This window comes from Camelus dromedarius, chromosome 16, assembly GCF_036321535.1.
Source record: "Camelus dromedarius isolate mCamDro1 chromosome 16, mCamDro1.pat, whole genome shotgun sequence".
In the NCBI taxonomy this organism is placed as follows: Eukaryota; Metazoa; Chordata; class Mammalia; order Artiodactyla; family Camelidae; genus Camelus; species Camelus dromedarius.
The window spans coordinates 41,176,750-41,199,593 of NC_087451.1; the positions used below are offsets into that span (position 1 = coordinate 41,176,750).

The 22,844-nt window shown below is 32.2% G+C and overlaps 1 protein-coding gene across 7 annotated transcripts in view; it reads left to right on the forward strand.

Annotated features, from left to right (window-relative positions):
* The window catches only part of CDC27 (cell division cycle 27), a 48,405-nt gene extending 27,884 nt beyond the window's left edge, over nucleotides 1–20,521 (forward strand). For 2 of the 7 annotated variants that reach the window (XM_010981728.3, XM_064495698.1), the window contains 9 exons: nucleotides 721–928; nucleotides 1,136–1,308; nucleotides 3,762–3,914; nucleotides 5,456–5,664; nucleotides 7,789–7,906; nucleotides 10,378–10,506; nucleotides 15,609–15,683; nucleotides 16,483–16,639; nucleotides 17,778–20,521. In XM_010981728.3, the coding sequence (XP_010980030.1) occupies nucleotides 721–928; nucleotides 1,136–1,308; nucleotides 3,762–3,914; nucleotides 5,456–5,664; nucleotides 7,789–7,906; nucleotides 10,378–10,506; nucleotides 15,609–15,683; nucleotides 16,483–16,639; nucleotides 17,778–17,860 (1,305 nt within the window). In that variant the 3' untranslated portion in view covers nucleotides 17,861–20,521. The remainder of the gene's footprint in view (nucleotides 1–720; nucleotides 929–1,135; nucleotides 1,309–3,761; nucleotides 3,915–5,455; nucleotides 5,665–7,788; nucleotides 7,907–10,377; nucleotides 10,507–15,608; nucleotides 15,684–16,482; nucleotides 16,640–17,777) is intronic. The other 5 variants (XM_031468820.2, XM_064495700.1, XM_010981729.3 and 2 more) reach the window with 3 other exon arrangements.
* The last annotated feature ends 2,323 nt before the right edge of the window (nucleotides 20,522–22,844 follow it).

Sequence of the window (22,844 nt, forward strand, 5' to 3'; positions counted from 1 at the left end):
ATTTCTTTGTATAGTAGTAGAGTAGTCCTGTATATTGTAGTTGATTACACAAATCCATACATGTGATAAAATTTCATAGAACTATACACACCAAAAAAAAAATGCTTGTAAAAATTGATAAAATTCAAGTGAGATATATAGTTTCGTTGATAGTATGATACCAATTACGGTTTCCTGGATTTAATGATGTACTACAGTTATGTCAGATGTTACCATGAGGGAAATTGTGGGAAGACTAAATGGAAATTTTCTGTTTTCTTTGCATGTTTCTTTGCACAAGAAGGAACTTATACCTTTGGTAAATTTTCTTCATCCACTGACAAATATTGTGGAGTCTTTAACTTTGACATATACAGATCAGCAATTTTATACCTTATGAATTACAGTGCTCTGAGACAATTAGGTATCCGCTTACTTAGTTGTGGTATCCACTTACTTTCTCATTTTTAAATAATAAATGAAAGTGTTATACTTTCAGAAAAGAGAAACACTTAAATCTAATATACCTTAAACACTAGTTAGTTAATATGATTTATTTTCAGAATTGTTGCATTTAAAATTAAGTTACTTTGAAGACTTTTTTTTTTAATAAAATTTCTTCTGAGGAAAATATTAGATCAAAACTATAATTTTTTTATTTCTGATGCTTGAGAAAATGGGTTGGGGAGACATCTAAAATACATGAGTATAACAAGTGTGGGATTTTCCTCTTTGTTACAGGAGAATAGCAAAAAATTAAAAATGAAGTTTCCACCTAAAATCCCAAACAGAAAAACAAAAAGTAAAACTAATAAAGGAGGAATAACTCAACCTAACATAAATGATAGCCTGGAAATCACAAAATTAGACTCTTCGATCATTTCAGAAGGGAAAATCTCCACAATCACACCTCAGATCCAGGCATTTAATCTGCAGAAAGCAGCATCAGGTCTGTTTTAAATGTTTATTATCTTCTGTGTATTTTATTTTACTTTATTCAGTTATTTTAAGTAAATTTCTTTATGTTCATTAAAGTACCTTCCTTTTTTTTTCTTGATAGATGTTGGAATTTTTAATGAATTTTGTGCCTAGCCTTTCTAGAAAACCAAACTGTTTTTTATTTTTCTCCTTTATTTACTGCATTGTTTTCTCCTAGAAGGTTTGATGAGCCTTCTTCGTGAAATGGGGAAAGGTTATTTAGCTTTATGTTCATACAACTGCAAAGAAGCTATAAATATCTTGAGCCACCTACCTTCTCACCACTACAATACTGGTTGGGTACTGTGCCAAATTGGAAGGGCCTATTTTGAACTTTCAGAATACATGCAGGTAAGTATAAAAAAGTTACATATGCCTTTCTAGAGATAATTTAAATTTAATTAAAATGTTTATACTTGAGAAGTCTAGACCTAAAGGATAAATATTTATTATGTAATGCCTTTTTATTTATTTTCTCAATATTTATAATTTATAAACACAATCTTTTCTTGTGTTAAGAGGTAATTTAAATTCTTTGGGACTACTTGAGATAGATTTATAGAGAACCCAAGTCACCCATACATTCTTATGTGGAATATTTGTACTCAGTGGGATCTGAAAATATGTGTTTACCATGGAATAGACATTTATAATCAAAATTCTTGCTACTGTATACACAGTTATTACTTGGATGAATTTTTGACATTTAGTATGTTTTATAAACTTGAAGAATGCTATGAAGAAAATTTGTATGTAATCGAGGACATGATATTCTTATTACAAGGATTTTATCATTTTAATTTTAATTATATTAGTTGCTTACATTAACTGTTTAAATCAGGAAAAGAAAGGATAATTAACCTAAAGCAAAGAAAATTCTAATTTCCTCCCCAGTTCTCCTTCCAAAGCATTTTCTTTCCCCACCCTCTAAATTTAAAATTAAAAAAATTTTTAAAAAAACCCCTTAGAAACCTATATATTAATAAAATTTCTCTAATATAAATTATTTAAAGTTGATAATACGGTTACTTGTTTGCCCTGTTTACTTTCTGTTCATTTGTTCAGCATATATTTGAGTGCATGTTGTATCCTGGACTCTCTTTTAGACTATAATACAGCTAAGACAGATACTTGCTTGCCTTCATAGAGCTTACTTTCTAGTAAGAGACATTGTAAGCCAATAAATGTATAAGGACAGGTAACAGTAAGTCATATGAAGGAAAAATGAAGCATGGTAAGGAGACTGAGAGATAGTGAAGTAATGTGCTGTTTTTTTCTTAAAACAAGCTCAGAGAAAGAAGTTTACTTTTCCCTTCTTGAGCCATGCAAAGATCTAGTGGTGCAGTGTTTTTCCAGGCTGAGAATAAATGCAGAAGATACCTATTCTTGTAATTTTGAGTAGAAAAGAAAAAGAGTTTTAGACAGAAAGCCTTATTCATTGCTAGATTATGGGTTTTTTTTTTTTACTGGTCCACAGGTAAGAGCTATGTTTGGCAAACTTTTTCAGAATTGTTTATTGTTTCACAGGTGCCTTACATGAATTTTGTTCTCTCCCCTAACTAGAAAGCAGATACAGACCCAGATATTTAACTAAAGAAAGCCTTTGTTTCAACTTAATTTCACTGATTTTTTCCATTTTCCTTTTTGTCAATGGCATAGTCATTTTTCAGAGGAAGGAACAAATTCTGAAAAACTTAAAACCTAAAGTTTTCCAAAGCCTGTGATTTGGCAGGTGGTTAGAGCTGTCTTCTCATAACCAATACGTATTTGAAAAATGCCCATTTGAAAAACCTCGCTGTGTAATTATTAATAGATTTTAGGGGAGTCACAAATCTGAGCTAATTCTAGATAGTATATGGCCATTTTGTAGTATTGTTCCTATTTTTCTGGTTTCATAAATGCTGTTTCCTTATTTTGTGATCTTCATTTCATTAAGAACAGACCAAGATATTCCTTATTCTAAACTAACTTGAATTTCAGAATTTTGAACTTACTGAATTGATGAACTAGGGAACTAATTGCTTTTATATAACCCAAAGCCTCAAACTTCAAGGGAGAGAAGCACAGTTCTGGGAGCTGTGAGTGTTGTGAGGAAAAAAATTGACCTGGTAGCTGAGGAAAGACCTTGAAGTCAAGAAAGTGCTGCAGAAGAAAAGGGAAATTATACTAGGCAGGGATGCTAGTATAATTCCTGCCAGGCTACAATTCCTGGCAGGTAGCACATGGGTGGGAATATTCAGTGCTCAACATGACAGAGGTTTGGTGGCCGGTGGAACCTGTTTTCCCCCCAAGTTTTGAACTCAAGCTCTTAATAAAATAAAAGTCCGTACAAAAATAGGTTTTGTGAAAAATAGGTTTTGTGTTATAGAGGTCCTTCTTCTCCCACCTTTCCTGAGAGTTATTCTGTAAGGCTATTATGAAAACTTGGGATAGTGTTTTTAAGAGTAAAATAGTTGAAACTGACTATACTTCAATTTAAAATAAAAGAATAAAAGAGTAAAATAATTGACTTCTTAAATTGTAACTTTGTATATAGTTCTTTTTCTGTCTTTCTGACGGAAATAAATTTTCTTTTCAGAATTCATGTTCCTACCATGACTTGTTTATAAAAACTAGGTTATGAACATGATGTTATCAGAATTTGACCTATAGTGGGAGGTTGCTCAAATTAGCCATGTTGTTAGTACTAATTCATATAATCACTGTAAAACAAGGTAGCATTTACGTCCTATGAGGACAGTGCCCAGTACATGTGTAAATTGTATCAACTTGTTTTCCCCTTACTAGTTTTTTTTGTATTTCAGGCTGAAAGAATATTCTCAGAGGTTAGAAGAATTGAGAATTACAGAGTTGAAGGCATGGAAATCTACTCAACAACACTTTGGCATCTTCAGAAAGATGTTGCTCTTTCAGTTCTTTCAAAAGACTTAACAGACATGGATAAAAATTCACCAGAGGTAAATTAACTGAAACACTTGTTTATGTAACTGTCTTTGATTATCTTTACCAAATGCAGATGCACCAAATCATTCAAACACCATTTAGTATCACCCACACTTATCTTTTTTTCCTTCTCTATAAGTAGGGACTCAGAGAAGAAGGGAAAATCCTAGAGTATACGGTGCAGATTCATAAATAGAAAAATCACAAAGTACATATTTCATTCAGGATTAATCCAGATTTGTCTGTGTTGTAATTGCTGTTGTCACCAAGATTAGAGTTCATTAAACAGAAATAGAGATTTTTTTTAAGTACTCATTTTAAATTAAAATTAGTATTTTAATTGTCATTTTAAGAAATAGGCACACATTAAAAATAATAAAATAATGCCATTTGCAGCAACATGGATGGCCCTGGAAAATGTCATTCTAAGTGAAATAAGCCAGAATGAGAAAGAAAAATACCATATGATAGCACTCATATGTGGAATCTTAAAAAAAAAAAAAGACAAATGATCTTATTTTATAAAACAGAAACAGACTCACAGACATAGAAAACAAACTTAATGGTTACCAGGGAGGAAGCGGGTAGGAAGGGATAAATTGGAAGTTCGAGATTTGCAGATACTGACTGGTATATATAAAATAGATAAACAAATTTATATTGTATAGCACAGGGAACTATATTCGGTATCTTGTAGTAGCTTACAGTGAAAAAGAATATGCAAACGAATGTATGTATATTCATGTATGACTGAAGCGTTGTGCTGTATGCCAGAAATTGACACAACATTGTAAACTGCCTATACTTAAATTTAAAAAAAAAAATAAAGAAATAGACACAACTTATTTACATGTTTCAATCCTATATTTCATTGCATCTCAAGAATATTTAGTGGTACCTTCAGTTCTCATTATTCTCAGTAGCTGTGTTCTGTAGTTTCCATGAACACTGAATTAGCAAATACTGAACCATTGCTTCTAGGGGAAATACACACACACATCACTCTTAGATTATAATCTTAAATCCTAAAAACAACTCATCCTGGTACATTCTATTTTCTTTATTTTACAAAAGAGAAAATGAGGTTCAGAAGTGTAAGGTGACTTGCTTGAGGCCACTCTATAAACAGGTGCCAGAGTTGGGATTCATACTCTGTCCATCTGGCGCCAGAGCCTGAGCTTCTTGCACTACATTGCACTGCTCACCTACAGTCTCTATCCTCTGGTTATCTAACTTGCTGCAACAAGAAGGCAGAGAGCTGCAATTTTTTTTTTATCTCAGCTGAGAACATGACTAATAGGGATTGCCCAGTGACTACTAAAGCACTTTGAGTATTGATTTTGGTTTAACAAACAGATTTTAGCAAGTAGACAAATTTGCAAGTAGGAAATCCATGAATAATGAGGATTAACTATATCTATTAAAACTCTTCAGTTTTTTTCTTTCTGTTCTAAGTAAGATCTGAGCCTTGATTTTAGTCATAGATTTGCTTTTGTTAGGGGAGAAAAACCAAGATTTTAATTGTGCATTTGTTTTTTGTTTCCATTTTTTTCAGGCCTGGTGTGCTGCAGGGAACTGTTTCAGTTTGCAACGGGAACATGATATTGCAATTAAATTCTTTCAGAGAGCCATCCAGGTTGATCCAAATTATGCTTATGCCTATACCCTGTTAGGGCACGAGTTTGTATTAACTGAAGAATTAGACAAAGCGCTAGCTTGTTTTCGAAATGCTATCAGAGTCAATCCTAGACATTATAATGCATGGTAAGTGCTAATGAAGTGCAAGGACAATGTCTTTGATGGGGCTAATACTCTAATTTTTCTTGTTAGTTATCTCTTTGTTGTCATGAATTTGAATACTAATACTTAAGAATGGTACATACTGGTTAATAACTTCTAACCAGTATGTTTTTTTTATGTGAAATGTATACCTTTTACAAACTCTTAACTAATGATAATAGAATTCCAGATCCTTATACTCAACAGTTTCAACCTTTTCTCCTACCAAACTTTTGCAAATGGTTGGTTTTGTTGCTTTGATTTGTTACTTTTTCTTAGAACACTAAAATGTTGATTAGAATAGGAAGTGGTTGGGAAAGTGGAGAGGAACAGTATAATTCACCTATTGGATAATAGAAAATAAACATAGAAAACTGTCCACTAGTTGTTGCTTTTGACAGTGTTCTAATTTATTATTAAGTTTATTAAGTTTATTAAGAACTTAGTGTTCAGTTTAAGTAATGTCTCTGTTTTACTTTTTTGTACTTGTGCCCAAGTAGATGAAGAGGAAAGTTAATCTTTTGGGTTGATCAGTATAGCAGTTGAATTTTCTCTTTCTATTTATCACTAAGTCTGAAGCACTAGATTACTGAAAGATATTTTTCAATTTGTGTAAATATGTTTTTTAATGGATTATATCTCATTTCTAAGTAGTTACATTGCCTGAAGATGGCCTGATATGTGCTAGCTTCTGCTCCTATTAAACAATCAAGCTTGCCAACAGTGCAAGTGTTCTCTTCACATGAAGTTTTCTGTGATATTTTAAGAACTCAGTTCTTAATAGAAGTTGTGTTGTTTTTTAAATGTGTAGTATCTATAGTGCTATATTGCAGTAGTTGCATTCTTTAAAAAACTTTACCATATCTAAAATTATGTTATAAAAATAATTGTTTCAGGGAGGAGGGTATAGCTCAAGTGGTAGAGCGCATGCTTAGCATGCATAAGGTCCTGTGTTCAATCCTCAGTACCTCCTCTATAAATAAATAAATACATACATAAATAAATAAAAGCTTTTACTGGGACAAATTTAAATATTGAGTTATTTAGGTAACTATATTTAACTAAACACTAAGCAAATTTATTTTTCCAATTCCAAAATAAATAGTCTTTCTTTTGTTATCTCCACTCTCACCATTATTAACACAGAGATTTTCATACCTTTTCTTCACCTCTAACACCATTATAATAATAAACAAAGCCACTCAGATAAACCAGATATACTGTTGTGCTTTTTTTCATAATCATTTGGTGCTTACTCCCCATCATCATTATCTAATTTAGCCAAGAGGGCTCCTTAATGTAAATGTCACAATATATTCATTTGATGTTTTGAAAATTCAGGAGAAATACCTGTATATAAATTTAATATAATATTACATAGTCTTTAAAACTTATTATTTCAAAGTCTATTTGAAGCCTTTAAAAAGTATAATTTTGAAGTCTATAAATTCTGAAATATGTAGGATATTTTTGATATACAGTAAGTGGGGAGAGGGAAGCAGCACATGACACTATACATACTATAATCATAATGATATAAAATACATATTCATTTGGACAAAGAATGTGGAAATAGCACTGTTAGGAGTTTAGGATCTAGAATCATAAAGGAAGGATCTGGTTAAAATCTTTATTAGCTATATAACTTTAGGCAAGTTATTTAACTTCTCTAAGTCTCAGTTTCTTCATTTGAAAATCTGAATAACAGTATGTATCTCCTTGGTTCCTTCTAGGATTAAATGAGATAAATCACACAAATAATTTAACAATATTATTGGTACACATGTGGTAACCACTCAGTAAAAATCAGCTACTAAATCTAGATTGTAAAAGTAAAGATGTAGTTTCTTTTTTCCCTAAGTGTCATAGTTTTATTTGCTTGATTGGTTGATTTGATTTGATTTATTGTTTTTACTTGTAAAAATGACTTGTCTAAAATGTTTTGATGATTTTTATCATGACTGATAGTTTTTGCCTCCTGTAAGAACACCAGTATTTTTCTACTGGTTTATTAAAATGCCACATTCCATACGTATCCTTTTATTAATCTAACTAAATTAGCAGCCAGCAGTTCATATCCCTAAAATTGTACTTTATTTATGCTTTCAGGTATGGTTTAGGGATGATTTATTACAAGCAAGAAAAATTCAGCCTTGCAGAAATGCATTTCCAGAAAGCACTTGATATCAACCCTCAAAGTTCAGTTTTGCTTTGCCACATTGGAGTAGTAAGTAGCTTTCTAAATATTGTTCAATTAGTCTGTTTTGAAATGTGTTTGTTGTTGACTTAATTGCTATAATGAAAATTAGGGCTTTTTGTTATTGTTGTTATTGTTGAAACAATATCCTGGGTTCTTTTACAGCCAAAAATATTACCTTTTTGCATGACATAAAGAGAAATCACTGGAGTACCCTCATTTCTTTGGCAAGTTACTTAATTTCTCTGAGTTTTATTTTATGAATGACAAGTAATATCACCTTGCCAACCTCATAGGGTTAAGACTCATATGAGATACTTCATATTTTTGAAAGCAGTTTTCTAGATATGTTAATGTTTAGTTCTCAAATTAAGTAATAATTTAAGACAAATGATCTTAGCCTCTGAGTGATCTAGCTATGTGAGAACTAATTAAAATTCTTATAAGGTGATATGGATCTCCAATTTTATGTTTATATTTTTAAAATGTATCTGATAATAAGTTGTACTTTGATAGGAGAAAAGGTTTGTTTGCTTTTTAAAATCTCATTTACTAAGATTCTCTGCAAGCATGGTACCTTAAGTTCTTGATCTTGTTCTCCTTCCTCTTTCCACCCCTCTCCCCTTTTTGTTTCTCTCGGCAAGTTTGGCTGTTATGGGAACAAGCATACAAAATGAGGAAATTATACTAGTTTGAAATTTCACTATTCATTTGAGGGGAAGAATTCTAGTTCTTTATAATAATTTTATTTAAAATTGACACAGTAACTTCTTTTATAGTTACTATGCAAAAAATATAGAGAAAATATGTCAACTTGAAAGATTTTTTCATCACTTAAGTTAAATTGAACTTGAGTATCTCTTGATACCTTTTTTCTTTTTGCTGTCTTTTTTATTGACATAAAAGTTACATAACACAAAATTAAACATTTTAAAGTGTAGTATCCAATGACGTTTAATACATTCACAATATTGTACAACCATCATCTTTATATAATTCCAAATCATTTTCAGTGCCCCAGAGGAAAACCAAAGCAGTTGGTCCCCACTCCTCTTTCCCTACCTCTTCATTTTTAAGTTGTGTGTTTTTTTTTTAATTTGTTTTTTTTCTTGAAATATAGTCAGTTTACAATGTTGTGTCAATTTCTGGTATACAGCACATTGCTTCAGTCATATATGAATATACATATATTAATTTTCATATTCTTTAAGTTGTTTTTTTATAAGCAGACATTTTTAATGTTGATGAAGGTTCAGCATATCAGCTTGATTCTTTTTAGTGTCTATTGAGAACTTATTATTAGAGTTTACAAATACATTCTTCTAAGTTTTCTTCTAGAAGTTTTATATTAATAACTTCTACACATACATATAACATTTATCTCAAACCAGTTTTACATAAATATAGAATCTATCTCAAATCAGTTTTATGTCTGGTATGATATAGAGGGCAAAGTTCATTTTTTTAATATATTCCTCCAGTTGTTCCAGAACAATTTGCTGAAAAGACTTTTCTTTTTCATTTGAATTACCTGATGCCTTTGTTGAAAATAAATTGACTAGATATGTATGAATCTCTTTGAACTCTTTATTTTTCCCTTTTTATGTCATTCATTTTCTTTTTTAATTTTTTTTCTTGATACCTTTTAGTGACGGACATTTTTAAAGTAGACTTGCTTCTAAAGTTATTGTAAAACAGATTGTTTTATAATTTTGAGTGGTTTATTTGAAGAATTTTTCAGATAAGAGAGTATGCTCCTCTGTTAGGAAACTAGTATTTACGATTTCAATCCTGTGTGCAGAATATTTGGCTACATGTAGTAATAACCTTCTGCACAAATCATTGTATAGATGAATTTAGCAACCAGATGTTGGCAGTACCTACGTTCACACTCTTGTTCGTTAAAGTTCCACAGCCACATCCATTCACTCCACTTTATTATTAACATACAATTTATCTAAGGAGGAACGCAGCAGAATATGAGTACACATAAGTAAATAGTGAGGCTAGGTTTTTCCTTAAGTTTTTAAAAATAAGTTATTTACTTCCTTGTATTACAGATCAGTGGTTTTCAAATATGTAAAGCAGAAGAATTATTTTTAAAATAAATTTCTAAAAAGAATTATTTTTAAAATAAATTTCTAAAATAATTGTTCCGAGTGAAACAGGGTTGGTAAGGTTTAGAGCCAAATCCTCTAAGGGTTCTTGAAAAGTGTTGAAAAGCCTAATATTTAGAGGACCATAATAAACCTGTTAAAATGTGAGTGTTATCTAGCTAAATAGTACAGATTTTCTTGTGAATAGAAGACTAAGGTTTTTTGTTTTGTTTTGTTTTGTTTTTGTCTTTCAGACTTAAAGGTAACCAAATAATTATCATTATGGAGGACAGTAGTGAATTGGGAGCTATGTTGGTTTTGAGTTTCAAACCAAACATTATTTGGTTTTCACCTTTCCTTATAAATATCAAAAGGAAACATTAATAGGATCTTTATTTCTCATAGGTTCAGCATGCACTGAAAAAATCTGAGAAGGCTTTGGATACCCTAAACAAAGCCATTGTCATTGATCCCAAGAACCCTCTATGCAAATTTCACAGAGCCTCAGTTTTATTTGCAAATGAAAAATATAAGGTAAGATACATATCCTGAAAGTTTTTCAGCATTGAATTGCTTAAGTTTTGCCCTATTTTTAATAAACTAAAAGTTATTTATACTTTCATTTTTGTCTTAGTTTATTTTCTCCATTTTCAAAAACTGTATTAATTTTTGTGTGATTTTATTTCTTCATGGAATACTTATAGGAAGGATGAGTGTGTGGATCTTTATGGTTATCCCTTGTAAAGATTTCCTATATGGAAAGGCATTTTTTCCATCAGGGAGTTATCTTAAATGTAAAACCTGAACTGTCCTGTTAGGACCAAAATTTGTGAACAGGTGAGAAATGAATGTGTGTGCATCATTCAACAAGTGTTTATTGAGTATCATGTCAGGCAGTAGGAGTATAGTGACAAGCGAAGCAACCATATTTCCTGCCTTTGAAGGGCTTACCATCTAGTACCGTTCTAGAGGGAGAACAGACATTAATCAAATAATTACAAAAATAATACATGTTGAATACCTAAAGGAAAAAAGTATGTTGAGTTATAAGCGCTTATAACAAGGAGACTAGGTAATCATAGATTGTGAATCCAAAGTTTTGATTTAAAGTTCAGGTTACTTTTTTAATAAATTCATGCTCTTCGTACTAAAAACAATTAAACACTTACCCCAAAAATGCCCAAAATTTAAATGCACAGAAAAACTTGGGCTCAGTAATCTATTTTAGTTGACTCTTTCCCTAGAAATCTGTCCTTTCAGTATAGAAATTTGCTGAAATTAAAAAATACTAAACCAGTGATAAGCTCTTAACTTTTTTTTAAAACTAATAAAGTTATGTAAGTGTATTAAATGTATAATTTATTCCTTCTCATTTATTCAGTAATTCTTCTAGTCTTGCTCTGTTTTTCTTTATGAAGAGGTGAATATTAGGTCCTACTGTTTCAATCCTTTTAAAACTTCTTGTAACTCTAATAAACACTTAACTTTTAACTTGCTCTTTGAGGTACTATACTTGTGATTCAAGATTTGTTTGCATGGTTTTGCTTCGTTATACTTCTTTAGATTATGTGGTCAGGTTCTTCAATAGAAGGATTTTATTCAATTTATTATTCTTAAAGCCATTTTAAATGCCACCACCCTACCAGAAATGCCATGTAAATCAGCCCTATACTTGCTTCAAGAAGCCCATGTGCTAATCTGACCCATTGTCCAGGCTGTAATGGTTTTAGCCATTTTTGAGTACCAGCCTGAGGCTTGACTAAATTATATGTCCTATTTTGATGCATGAATTAGATCTAGGTAGACTATACAAAAAGGGGCATAACAAAAAGTTACTGATTGCTTCTGAAATATCTTCTCTCCAAAATTAAAATCAAATTGTGTTGAGAGAGTCACTTCAGTCTCTCTATGGCAGAAACACTGCTAGATACCACCCTATTTAATATGTTGTATTGCTGTCTAGTCCTGTATGTCTTAAGTCTTTTAGGGCAAAAACGAGAACTCTGTTACACACTATATCTCAATGAGTGTTTGTAAGTAGATTATCAGTCAGGGGGAGGCATGATAGATGCATGAAATTCTGATGACCGTTGTAACATGCAATCATAGAAAGAAAACATCAGTTGTGAACTGCGTGTGGTATAGCAGTATAGGAGCATTGGTGTGTTATCTTAAGATTTCTTTAAATCTATGGTTCTCAAAGTATGGTCTGGGGAATATAGGGGTGGTCCCCAAAAATCCTTTTAAGAAGTCCACAAGGTCAGAACTGTTTTCATAAACTATTATCTGCAGAAGATAATCCAGCTGTCTTCTATTAACCAGAGATGAGTAAAAATGTTAAGCTGTGCCGCTCTTCTCACTGACTTTTTATTCTGAAAAATACAGTTTTTTTCACTAGAAAAATATTATGTTACATGTCATGGGTTTATTATTGTTACTTTTAAGAATAGATAAATATTTTTAAAACTTGCAACTTTTTAATTTCTGATATTTTAAGTATTAACAGAAACTCTTTGAGTTCCTCATTAAGCTTTAGGAACGTAAAAGTCCAGAGACCAAAAAGTTTGAGAAAGGCTGCTTGGCAGTATTAAAGCCAGTCTCAGGTCTTTTCATTGTGATTGATACAGGCTTTGTCAGTCCCTATGTAATGTTAGACAGGTGTATCAGTGATCTTAAGTAACTAATATTCACTACCACATAGCTTCTGTTTTTATGTACCACAGATCTTCCATTTTGATACTTTATTGTTTGTATGTTTTACAATATTTAACACTATGACTATTGAAGGAAAGAACAACAAGTCTACCTCATAAAACTATATGTAATAAGTCTTCCATTTCCTGACATGTGCATGTGATTCTGAGACACATTCAGCTTGGCAGTTCCTTTGAGTTTATTTCTCTTGGATTGGCACAAATTAGGAAGAGGCTGGAATGTTAAGGATACACCAGAGCCCCCTACGTACTTGTGTAAAAAATGTGGCATTTTAAACCAATGAACCGCCTGTGAAAATATGAGGATGTATGTTGCCTTTACTTTTCTTTTTTATTATATAAAAAATTTCGAACATCACTATAGTTGGTAGTGTAATATGGTAATGAATCCCTGTGAACCTACCACCCAAAACTTTCCACACTACTTCCCATAAAAAGGTTTTTTCCTTTGTTTTTTAACTTTTATTTATTTATTTATTTATTGGTGGGGGAGGTAATTAGATTTATTTATTTGTTTATTTTTTGATGGAGGTGCTGAGAATTGAATCCAGAACCTTGTGCATGCTAAGCGGGCACTCTACCACTGAGCTAGACCCTCCCCACCAAGATTTTAAAGAAGTCTTTTAATTTAGGTAATGCCAATAAAAATATTTACAAAAGCCAAGAAATTACATTTGGCTCTAGGTTAAGGGGGAAAATGTATTAAACTTTTTTGTAACTGTGAAATAGGATTGGTTCCTTATTTTTTTATACCCTTTTTAGAAAGATAAAACTAAAATTCCAGTCAATGAAGAAAGAAATTCCCTTATGCCACCTAAATTCCATAGTCTTCTAATATCTTTACTAGCCCAATATCTGATCACTGCTTTATTCTTTCTTTGTGGTGCTTCTTAATGACAGTAATATGCTCTTACAAAGAAGTTCAAATATTATAAAGTATAAAAAAATACAAAGTTGAATGTGCCTCATAAGCTTACCCTCCAGGGAAGAGCACTATTAATAGCTCAGAATATATTTCTCCAGATCTTTCTCTCAATATTTGTGTATTTTTTAATTGTTTCTAACAAAGTAGATTTATACTAGGGTGGTAGGCATAGTACTGACTCTTCAAGGATATCCATGCCCTAATCCTTGGTACCTTTGAATATATTACCTTACATGTCAAAAGAGACTTTGCAGGTATGAATAAGGATATGAATCTTGAATTGGGGGAGAATATCCTGGATTATTCAAGTAGGCTCGATCTAATCACATTAATCTTTAAAAGTGGAGTATCTTCCTCAGCTGTAGTTAGAAACAGCATTTTCTCAACCCTCTTGCTGCTTTTGAAAATGAAGGAAGAAAGGTCGAGGAATGTAGGCGACCTCTAGACTCTGAGAAAGGCAGGGAAACAGATTCCCTCCAGGAAGGGAAGCAGCCATGCCAATACCTTGATTTTAGCTGAGACTCATATTGGACTTCTAACCATAGAACTGTAAGATAAATTTGTCTTAAACCATCGAATCTGTGGTACTTTGTTATGGCAGCAATAAGAAACCAGTACAACGACACGTCCTGTTGTACAACTTGCTTGTTTCACTTAACATTCCTCTGTGATAGACACTTATTATTTATCTCTTTTGTTTTAACATGGCTTACATCGGATTTTGTTTTACTACAAAGAGATATAGAGAAAAGAATAAAAAGTAGATAACCTCTATGGACATTAAAGGGAAATAAAGTATAATACTTATGTTAGAAAATTCCTAAAGTAGAGAAAGCTAATAGAAGCCCTTCCCCAGTCCCTTCAGTTTTCCCCTCACCAAAGGTAAACCATTAACTTGTTTAGGAGCTTATGTGTATTGATTTTGGCCAGAAATAAAATATGCATATGCTCATATAAGTGTATTTATAAAATATTTATGCAAATACTCACATATCTGAATTTGTACATGTGATATGTATGTCTTGTTACAACAGAAATAGCTCTGTACATACACTTTTGCATCTTGCTTTTGCTTTTTTTTTTTTTCAAACATACAATTGATTTAATGTTTTATAGAGGATGGACCATAATTTATTAGGCTAATATTAGACACACCTTGATTGCTTCTAGTATTTTGCAATAACATGTTGGATTCAATGTTCTTATAAAGATGATTTTGTGATCTTTTTTGAGTATATTCCTGGGACAAATTCCTAACAGTGAGATTGCTGCATCAATGTTTACATGCAGTTTCTAACTTAATAGATACTGCCAAGTTGTCCTCTTAAAAGATTACATCAATTTACAGTTCTACCCTCAGTGAAGATACTACCTGATTTCCCTCACTCACAGTAACTTTATGTGACATGAAAAAAAAATCTTTTTGTCTATTTATTATGTGAAAAATGTACAGTATCTCATTTGGGGAGCCAGTTTTATTTTTGATCATCATATCTTTTAAATACAAATAGAATTTTCCTATCTCTCTTCTCAATCTCCTTAGCCCTTCAGCAGTGGTCAAAAGATTACTAGACAATTTTAACTCAGTTTAGAGAGTTCAATTTTAGGCTCTTTATCATTTGTTAAAATGGCAAGTGGTATTCAAAGCTTAATGTTGTGGCAGGGAGAAGGTAGGTATATTAATAGAACACAGCATGATGGAATATAGGTATTTTAAATAAAATAGTGACAAAAGCAAGAGTTCTCACCACTTGCATATATCACAAAGTAGTATGTGTTTTCAATGTACTTCAGTGAATTCCTGCCATTTCTTAGTTCCTGTTGTCATAAATATTTTTCTTGCATTTTATTTTCACAACAAAAATTTATGCAATAAGGAAGTGCAGTTAAGATCTAGAAAGCTTTAATTAAGATGATTTGGAAAATTAAATTTAAAAACTTGCTTAGCCAATACTTTGTAAAATTTTGCTACTCTGTTTTTCTTTGCTTTTTTTCAGTCTGCTTTACAAGAACTTGAAGAATTGAAACAAATTGTTCCCAAAGAATCCCTTGTTTACTTCTTAATAGGAAAGGTAAAGATTGGGGCCCTAGTTCTAAACTGTGACTTTCATAACAAATATTAACTTTTGAAAAATAAATATGTTTTATTATGCAACACCTGTTGAGCAAATTCAACCAGAGCTCTGAACTAAATGCTTTAGGAATAAAGAATAGATTTTGTTTTATACATTTAAGAAGATGATAACCTAATGAAGAAGCAAGAACACACACCCTATAACCCTAATCCTACTATGGTTTTGGAAGTATATTAGCACTTGCAGCCAGTAATGAGCTGGTAACTAAGACTACCTCAAGAAAAGCCCTTAGCTTCCAATTATCAATAAAATGCTTAGACATCTTGCAAAAGAAGAAAATTAATGGCACTGTGTTGTCTTAATTAGAAGAAATGGCTTCCAAAATTTCCAGGGCTGTAGTAGTCAGGCCTTTACACACTGCCCCAAGATGCCAGTTGGTTATGGTAGCTGAGAACAGAGCACAGGTGTTGAGAGTTGATATGACTCCATTTAAAAATCAGTGTAAATTAATGCTAATCAAGCAGCTTATAGTCCAGTTCTTTCCATTGTCATTGTTCTAGTCAGTGAGATTTATTGGAAGCTCACTACCTGAGATACAGAGACAGGGAATTCTGAAAACAATAACTGAATTTATAAAAAGGAACTCAAAAGTTAGTATGACTTCTATAAGATGAGAATGTCCTACTCATCACAATGGATTTATAGCACATAAATCAAGAGCTTAATTTAAACTAAAAATGTTTAGGAAGGAAGCTCACAACTTAATGAAAAATGTAGTGCTGCTGTTTATTTTTAGGTTTACAAGAAGTTAGGTCAAACGCACCTCGCCCTGATGAATTTCTCTTGGGCTATGGATTTAGATCCTAAAGGAGCCAATAACCAGATTAAAGAGGCAATTGATAAGCGCTACCTTCCAGATGATGAGGAGCCAATAACCCAAGAAGAACAGATAAGTAAGTATCATCCAAATGAATTAGGTATGTATGTGGTTACTCAAACCAGAGAGCTAGTGAAATGCCACATCAGAGTTAGGTAAGATGGAACAGATGTTTATTTATGGCACAGAATAAACATGGAAATTTTTTTGAGTCTTCAGAAAGCTACTTTTGCATAAAGATTTTGGGGCTACTGTTTTTTATTTTTAAATATGAAATATCCTTTACACCAAATGGAATTTTAGGGAACTTAATAGGGTGATGTAATTACAAAGTGCATATGGAGCCAGGTAACTGGTTTTGGTTCTGGATCTAGTCTGCTGTGTGATTTTGAGAAATCCATTGCTGATTTTTACCTGGCCCTCAGTTTATGTTTGAATATGTAACTAATGCATGCCTTATCTGCTTTGTAGGATCGTGGTAGGGGTAGAAAAGATGATAGGTGTGACTGTTGGAAATGTTGTAAATGCTAAGTGAATGAATAAGTCTGTGCACATTTAAAAATACTGACAGATCTGTAGTATAGTTTAAGGCAGTAAATACCCTATCTCTATACTGAATCACTAGACTGTACCCCTGAAACTAATATAATATTGTAAATCAGCTCTATGTCAATAAATTAATTAAAAAGCAAAAAATAATATATACTCTATCCCTTAATTGAGTGTGGGTCTTAAAATAACTAGTAAGAATCAAAACTTAATGTATTAATATTTTTAAATAAGAGAATTGAGAGACCTCTGATGGGATAAACTAAGATGCCTTTGTTCCAGAAATATAGTTATATTGTATATTTTTATGAACTAGCAGGGCCTATCCCCAAAGTGGAGTCAATGATGGGACTGAATGTCAGTCTTTTTTTAAAATGTCTCAGAGAACGAGTTCTAATTCTTTGGGTCGGAATAGAAATTCATTAGGGGGAGGCAGTTTTAGTAGTTAAAACTCATAAAGGTTAAATACAATGAACTAATAATCTTAGACATGCTGTAAAATAAGGAACTTGAATTGCATTTCATTAAAGGATATCAGGATTTTTAAGGTCTTTTATTTAAACTCTCATCTCTCTGAATACAATAGTTTTCTTTAGTTGTTTTCATGAACCAACAAAAAATATTTATCAGATACCTTACTGTAGATTTTTGTTTTATTTTTAAAGTGGGAACAGATGAATCCCAGGAGAGCAGCATGACAGATGCAGATGACACACAACTTCATGCAGCTGAAAGTGATGAATTTTAACTTCTGGAAATCAGACTTTTGCAACTGGATGTGTGACTAGTGCTGACATGTTTCTTGTCCCTCCATATACTGAGTCTTCACTCTTGAGCTGGCAGTGTCATCATCCATCACTTACACCATGAGTGTGCCACTTTCATTGGACCCTGACTGTACACAGAATGAAAGGCAGTGCAATATTTAGCTGCTAACAAGACTGGCTCTTTCACCAGTATGAATGACAATTTAGGGGGGTAGGGTGGGGGACTTTTTTTTTTCTTTAATCTCCCTTTGTTGGAAAGCTATCATGGAAGGAAGAGTTAAGTTTTATCTTGAAGGAACCATTAGATATGGAAAATAGTGATGAACCGGAATTTCTTGGTGGTTTTTCCAAAAATTTGTTTTTACTTGGTTCTGTTCCTGATAAACCGAGTGACTGACCTTCATTTCTAGGTTCTTCAAGAATGGTGTTAGCAAGTGCCAGATGGAACAATAAAAGACATTGCCTATAACAGAGTAACTTGATTGCCAAGGAATGTAAATTACCTTAAACTTGCAGTGTCTCCTATAAACAAATATAATGGGCATATTGGAACTCGTGTAGGAATCAAATACCCTTTATACAGTGTACACTTATTCTTGGCAAGAATGCTTTAATGTCTCACCAAGAATTTTAATTTATTCATCTTGCTTCAAAGTGTTGATCATTGTTGTCTTGGTATTACAAACTTTAAAATTGGTCCTTACCATATTGCCTCTTCTCTTTGAGCTCTGTGGGATCACCTTTAACATTCAGAAATGATAGAGGGGTTGCCCACTGCAAAGCCAAAACAAGGCTCTTAATAACCACTTAAGTTTGCCATAAGAATCAAAATGAGAACGCTAAATGAAGAGACTTTAAGAGATCATGATAGTGAAAGCCTTAATACAATCAGAATCGTACCATAACCTTGAATCTATATTTGTTCAAGACAGTATCCCTTTGACTCTTCTAAGTGTTTAAGCAGGGTGCAAGAATGTGTGGTTACCTTTGGTTGAGATCATTTCCATTCTTTTCAGCTCTCTGCTTCAAGTTATTTTCAGTAGTGTAAGTCACCAAAACGTTTAATGAGAGTGATTGGGTTTAGGATATTAAAATTTTTTAGCTGCAAAAAAACCCTTCTTACGAAGGCAGTGAGTTCTCTCTTGAGTTTGTCATAAATAATATAGGTTGGTGTCTTTGGGTAACGGCCACAATTTTAAAGATCCAATTATGCGTAATAAAATGGGAATTATTGGAATTTCACCGTAACAGATTTAAAGTCTTAAATTGTGTATCTCCTTTATTGTAATGTATTGAAAATTTTAGAGAAACTTTAGTTGTTAACATTAAGTGCCAATGTCAGAATATAACAAATTATAGTTTCTTATGAATGACAGGCCTCTACAGTTATTATTTTGGATTATTTGATGAAGGACGAACTTAACTACTGGTTACCTGTGTTAGTCAAGCTGTGAAAATAAGATGGATTACAGAAGATGTGAAAAAAATTTTAGCCCATAGACTCAGTAATTTTCTATCATTTACTATTAATCTGTTCATTTGAACATGGATTAGATACTATTATAAACGAATTCAAGTCAGTCTTAGATTAGATATTGGGTGCCAGAGAGGTATTTAACAAAATTTCCTACCTAAATCTATGTATGTGCTGCCTAAAAAAAAATAATTTATAAGAAAAAGGAAAGGTTGGGAGTAAATGAATATCATTAAAAATTCCCAAAGGCTAGCACTTGGAATCTAACAAATATTCCATTTTATTATCCATTAGTTCTGTAATATTTAATTTTATGTTTTATTTTTTTTAATCAGCAAATCATAAGCCTGCTGTATAATAGTATCAGTTATAGAGTTTCATAGAAAGCTTTGACCTGAGCTCTATATTACGAAGCCTGGAGAAAGCTACACTCAGAAAACAATCTGCTGATGTATAATTAGTTATCTTTCTGTAGTAGGAATTTATGTCCTGTGCCAGGGGTGAGTCTTCCTGGTACTAATTTTGAGACCAAGGATAAAAGGATAGTTTGTGGAAGGCACACCATGGCAATGGCTGGCTGAGGTATACTCAGCCCAAGCTTGACCTGATTGCATTTTCCTCACACCTATTTTTAAAGTCATTTAGGTATTTGAAGCCTTATTTCCCACTTAGTTACTGTTTCTGGCTTTCTTTTTTTCTTTTCTTTTTTTTCTTTTTTGCATGGAATGGGGATCAAACAACCAGAAGAAGACATGCATTTTGATAAGCAAAATGTTTGCTTCAAATTTCAAAAGTTATTTTGAAGGAAATCAGAAATACTAAGTACTTTGACATCGTTTTTCTCTTTAAGCTGTTCATACATGTATATATATATATATATACACACACACACACTCTGGTTCAGAAGTTAGGTTGTAATATTGGATATGTTTCCCCCTTGGAAATAGTTCTTAACTCTGGGATTTTAGAAGGTTGGAAATATTTTTTCAAGAGACAATGGTACTCAAAATAATGAAAGGTGGTCCTACTTTTTCTGTATTTCATTACTTTAAATTTTTTATTTTTTCCAAGATCTGCAAGTAACATTTGAACCATGCTGCTGTTGTACCTTAAAACTCAGTGATAACCAGTATTTAGTCTATTAAAAATGCTCTTTTTGAAGAAAAAAGTTTGCAAGTCTCTGTTTAGCCAGAGGATAGTAGGGGTCTTCACGAGAAATATGGTGACTCATTTTCTTTGTGAAAACCTGGGAAAATGCAAGTGTGGATGTGATGTGTGTGTTCTATTTGCATTGAAACAATGTAATTTTGTGTCTTCTTTTTGCTTTTCCTGACTTATTTCAGAAATTGTACAGTCTTGCCGGGGGGGAAAGTCTTTTCTGTTAATATATTTGCAATTCATTAAAGGATATGGAAAATCCAAATAAATTACTTTTGAAAGCAATTTATAATCAAGTCGTTAAAGCTGTATAAGAGCTGTGCCATCTGTATTTTTATAATAAGGCACAGCAAAATATTGAAAGATTATAGTTTTATGTTCCACAAAAGTCTAGGGCAATGTTTCTCTAATTTTTTCTTCTTTACATACACCCTCTTCTAATATATCTATTTTTTAAACTCATACTTTTTAAATATTATATGGAATTTCAAAATAAATATTGTGACCAAAAAATGGTAACTTTTAGAATATATTTTTTCCAAACTACAGAAGAAAGCCCCTTGCCAGCAGCTGCTAGTCAATTGCTTATTATTCTATCATTTGACTTTTGAAATTCCTTTAAAAGGGACCCACAGCTTTTTTGTTCCAAGTAGAATCCATTTTAAATACCAAGATCCAAAAGAAGTAGAATATAGAAACCAAATTTCACTCTAGTTTGAATATCTTGAAGAAAGTGTAGAGAGCAGAAGGGTTTTGTTCAGACTTGAAGAAAGGGTAGCAATAAGGAAAAACACATAAAGTGGGGTGTGCTGGGCAGGTGGGAGGGAATGACTCAGACTTCATAACCTTCCCTAGGACCTGCCATTTGCTGTCAGCAAGACAGGGATAACTAGAAGTGCAGTTCTCTGGCTTGTTAAACCTCTAATGGTTCATGAAGGTTCTGTATAGGTTTTTTCTTTGCAAGTGCAAACTTTGCTAAATAGCTATGTTTGGTGAGATCTTGCCACGTGTACTATGTTATTTGCTTTGTGTACAATATTTCCAATCCTCAACCCTATAAGGTAGATACTACATCTTACAAAAGAGAAAGACAAGACAACTATTAAATGATAGAGTTGGACACTTTTGGTATTAGTGTATGTTCAAAAGCTTTGATTTTAGTTTTGGGTTTCCTCTGGAAGTTTCAAATCATGTCTAATGTTAACTGTCACGTCCTCCCTGGCATTTTGAAATTAAGTATCATAGTAGTTCATGTTTTACAGAGGAAACTTTATTGCTAATCATAGATTTAAATTTATTAAATGCATAGTCTTTTGATGGGGCTTTGATCTGTATCCCACCTCTGTACTTTTCTTCTGACACTGAAATTGAAAAGTGGTATCCCCTTCTTGAGTGACTGGAATTTGCTTTAAAGTAGAAAATTTTAAATCCTCAAATTTCTTTCAGTTCTTACATTTAAAAAAATTACCAATTTACCCTAACCAAGCATTCTTTTTAGTCAACACCCTCAAAGTAGAATTTTCAATTTGATGTTAAAAGCTGTATTTGAGAAGAAAATTCAAATGCATATTTCTTCACTGGAGTTTAGATAAGAAAAGGATTAACAGTGGAAGCTAAGAACAACAATGAAGTAGAATTAAGGTTTCTAATCATATATTTTTAAAAAGCACTAAACCGATATCTAGGAAATGTAGACTTTGTCCTTTAGTTGCTGTATGACCCTAAAAATTGACTTAAACTTGTTTCTCATCAATACACAGAAGATCAGATCTATCCTTAGCCCTCAGAGAACTGAGGATCATACTAAATCGTGGAAGTGCTTTGTAAAACTAAAGCATTGTACAAAAATATATTATTAACTGAGTGGAGATGTTATGGAAACATCACAAATAAAAATATATACACATATCATATAGATTATATTATACATATCATCTGACATTTTATATTTTGCAACCCCTGATCTAGAACTTAAAGCTGTATTGGGAAAACCATCTGCAAATCATCCAAAATATTGTCTGAGGTGTTAGATTTTTCTCAATACATTGTGAGTTTATACGTCACTGGGCAAGGAAAAAAATTCATCAGTTCATTTCCTAATAATGAAGAAACGGCTAGATAACGGGATTTCTTTGTATATAAAGGCACTCAAACTTGCTGCCAGTTTGCAGCACTTATACCAGTCAATGCTACAAATCTGTGCCCACAGTTACTTGCATATCTTGAATAATACTAGCATTTATCTGCTTTTTATTTTGCATTTATGGATTAGTTTGATATGGAAATAATCTCATTTCATCTTTACAGTCATATAAGGTAAGGCATGTATTATC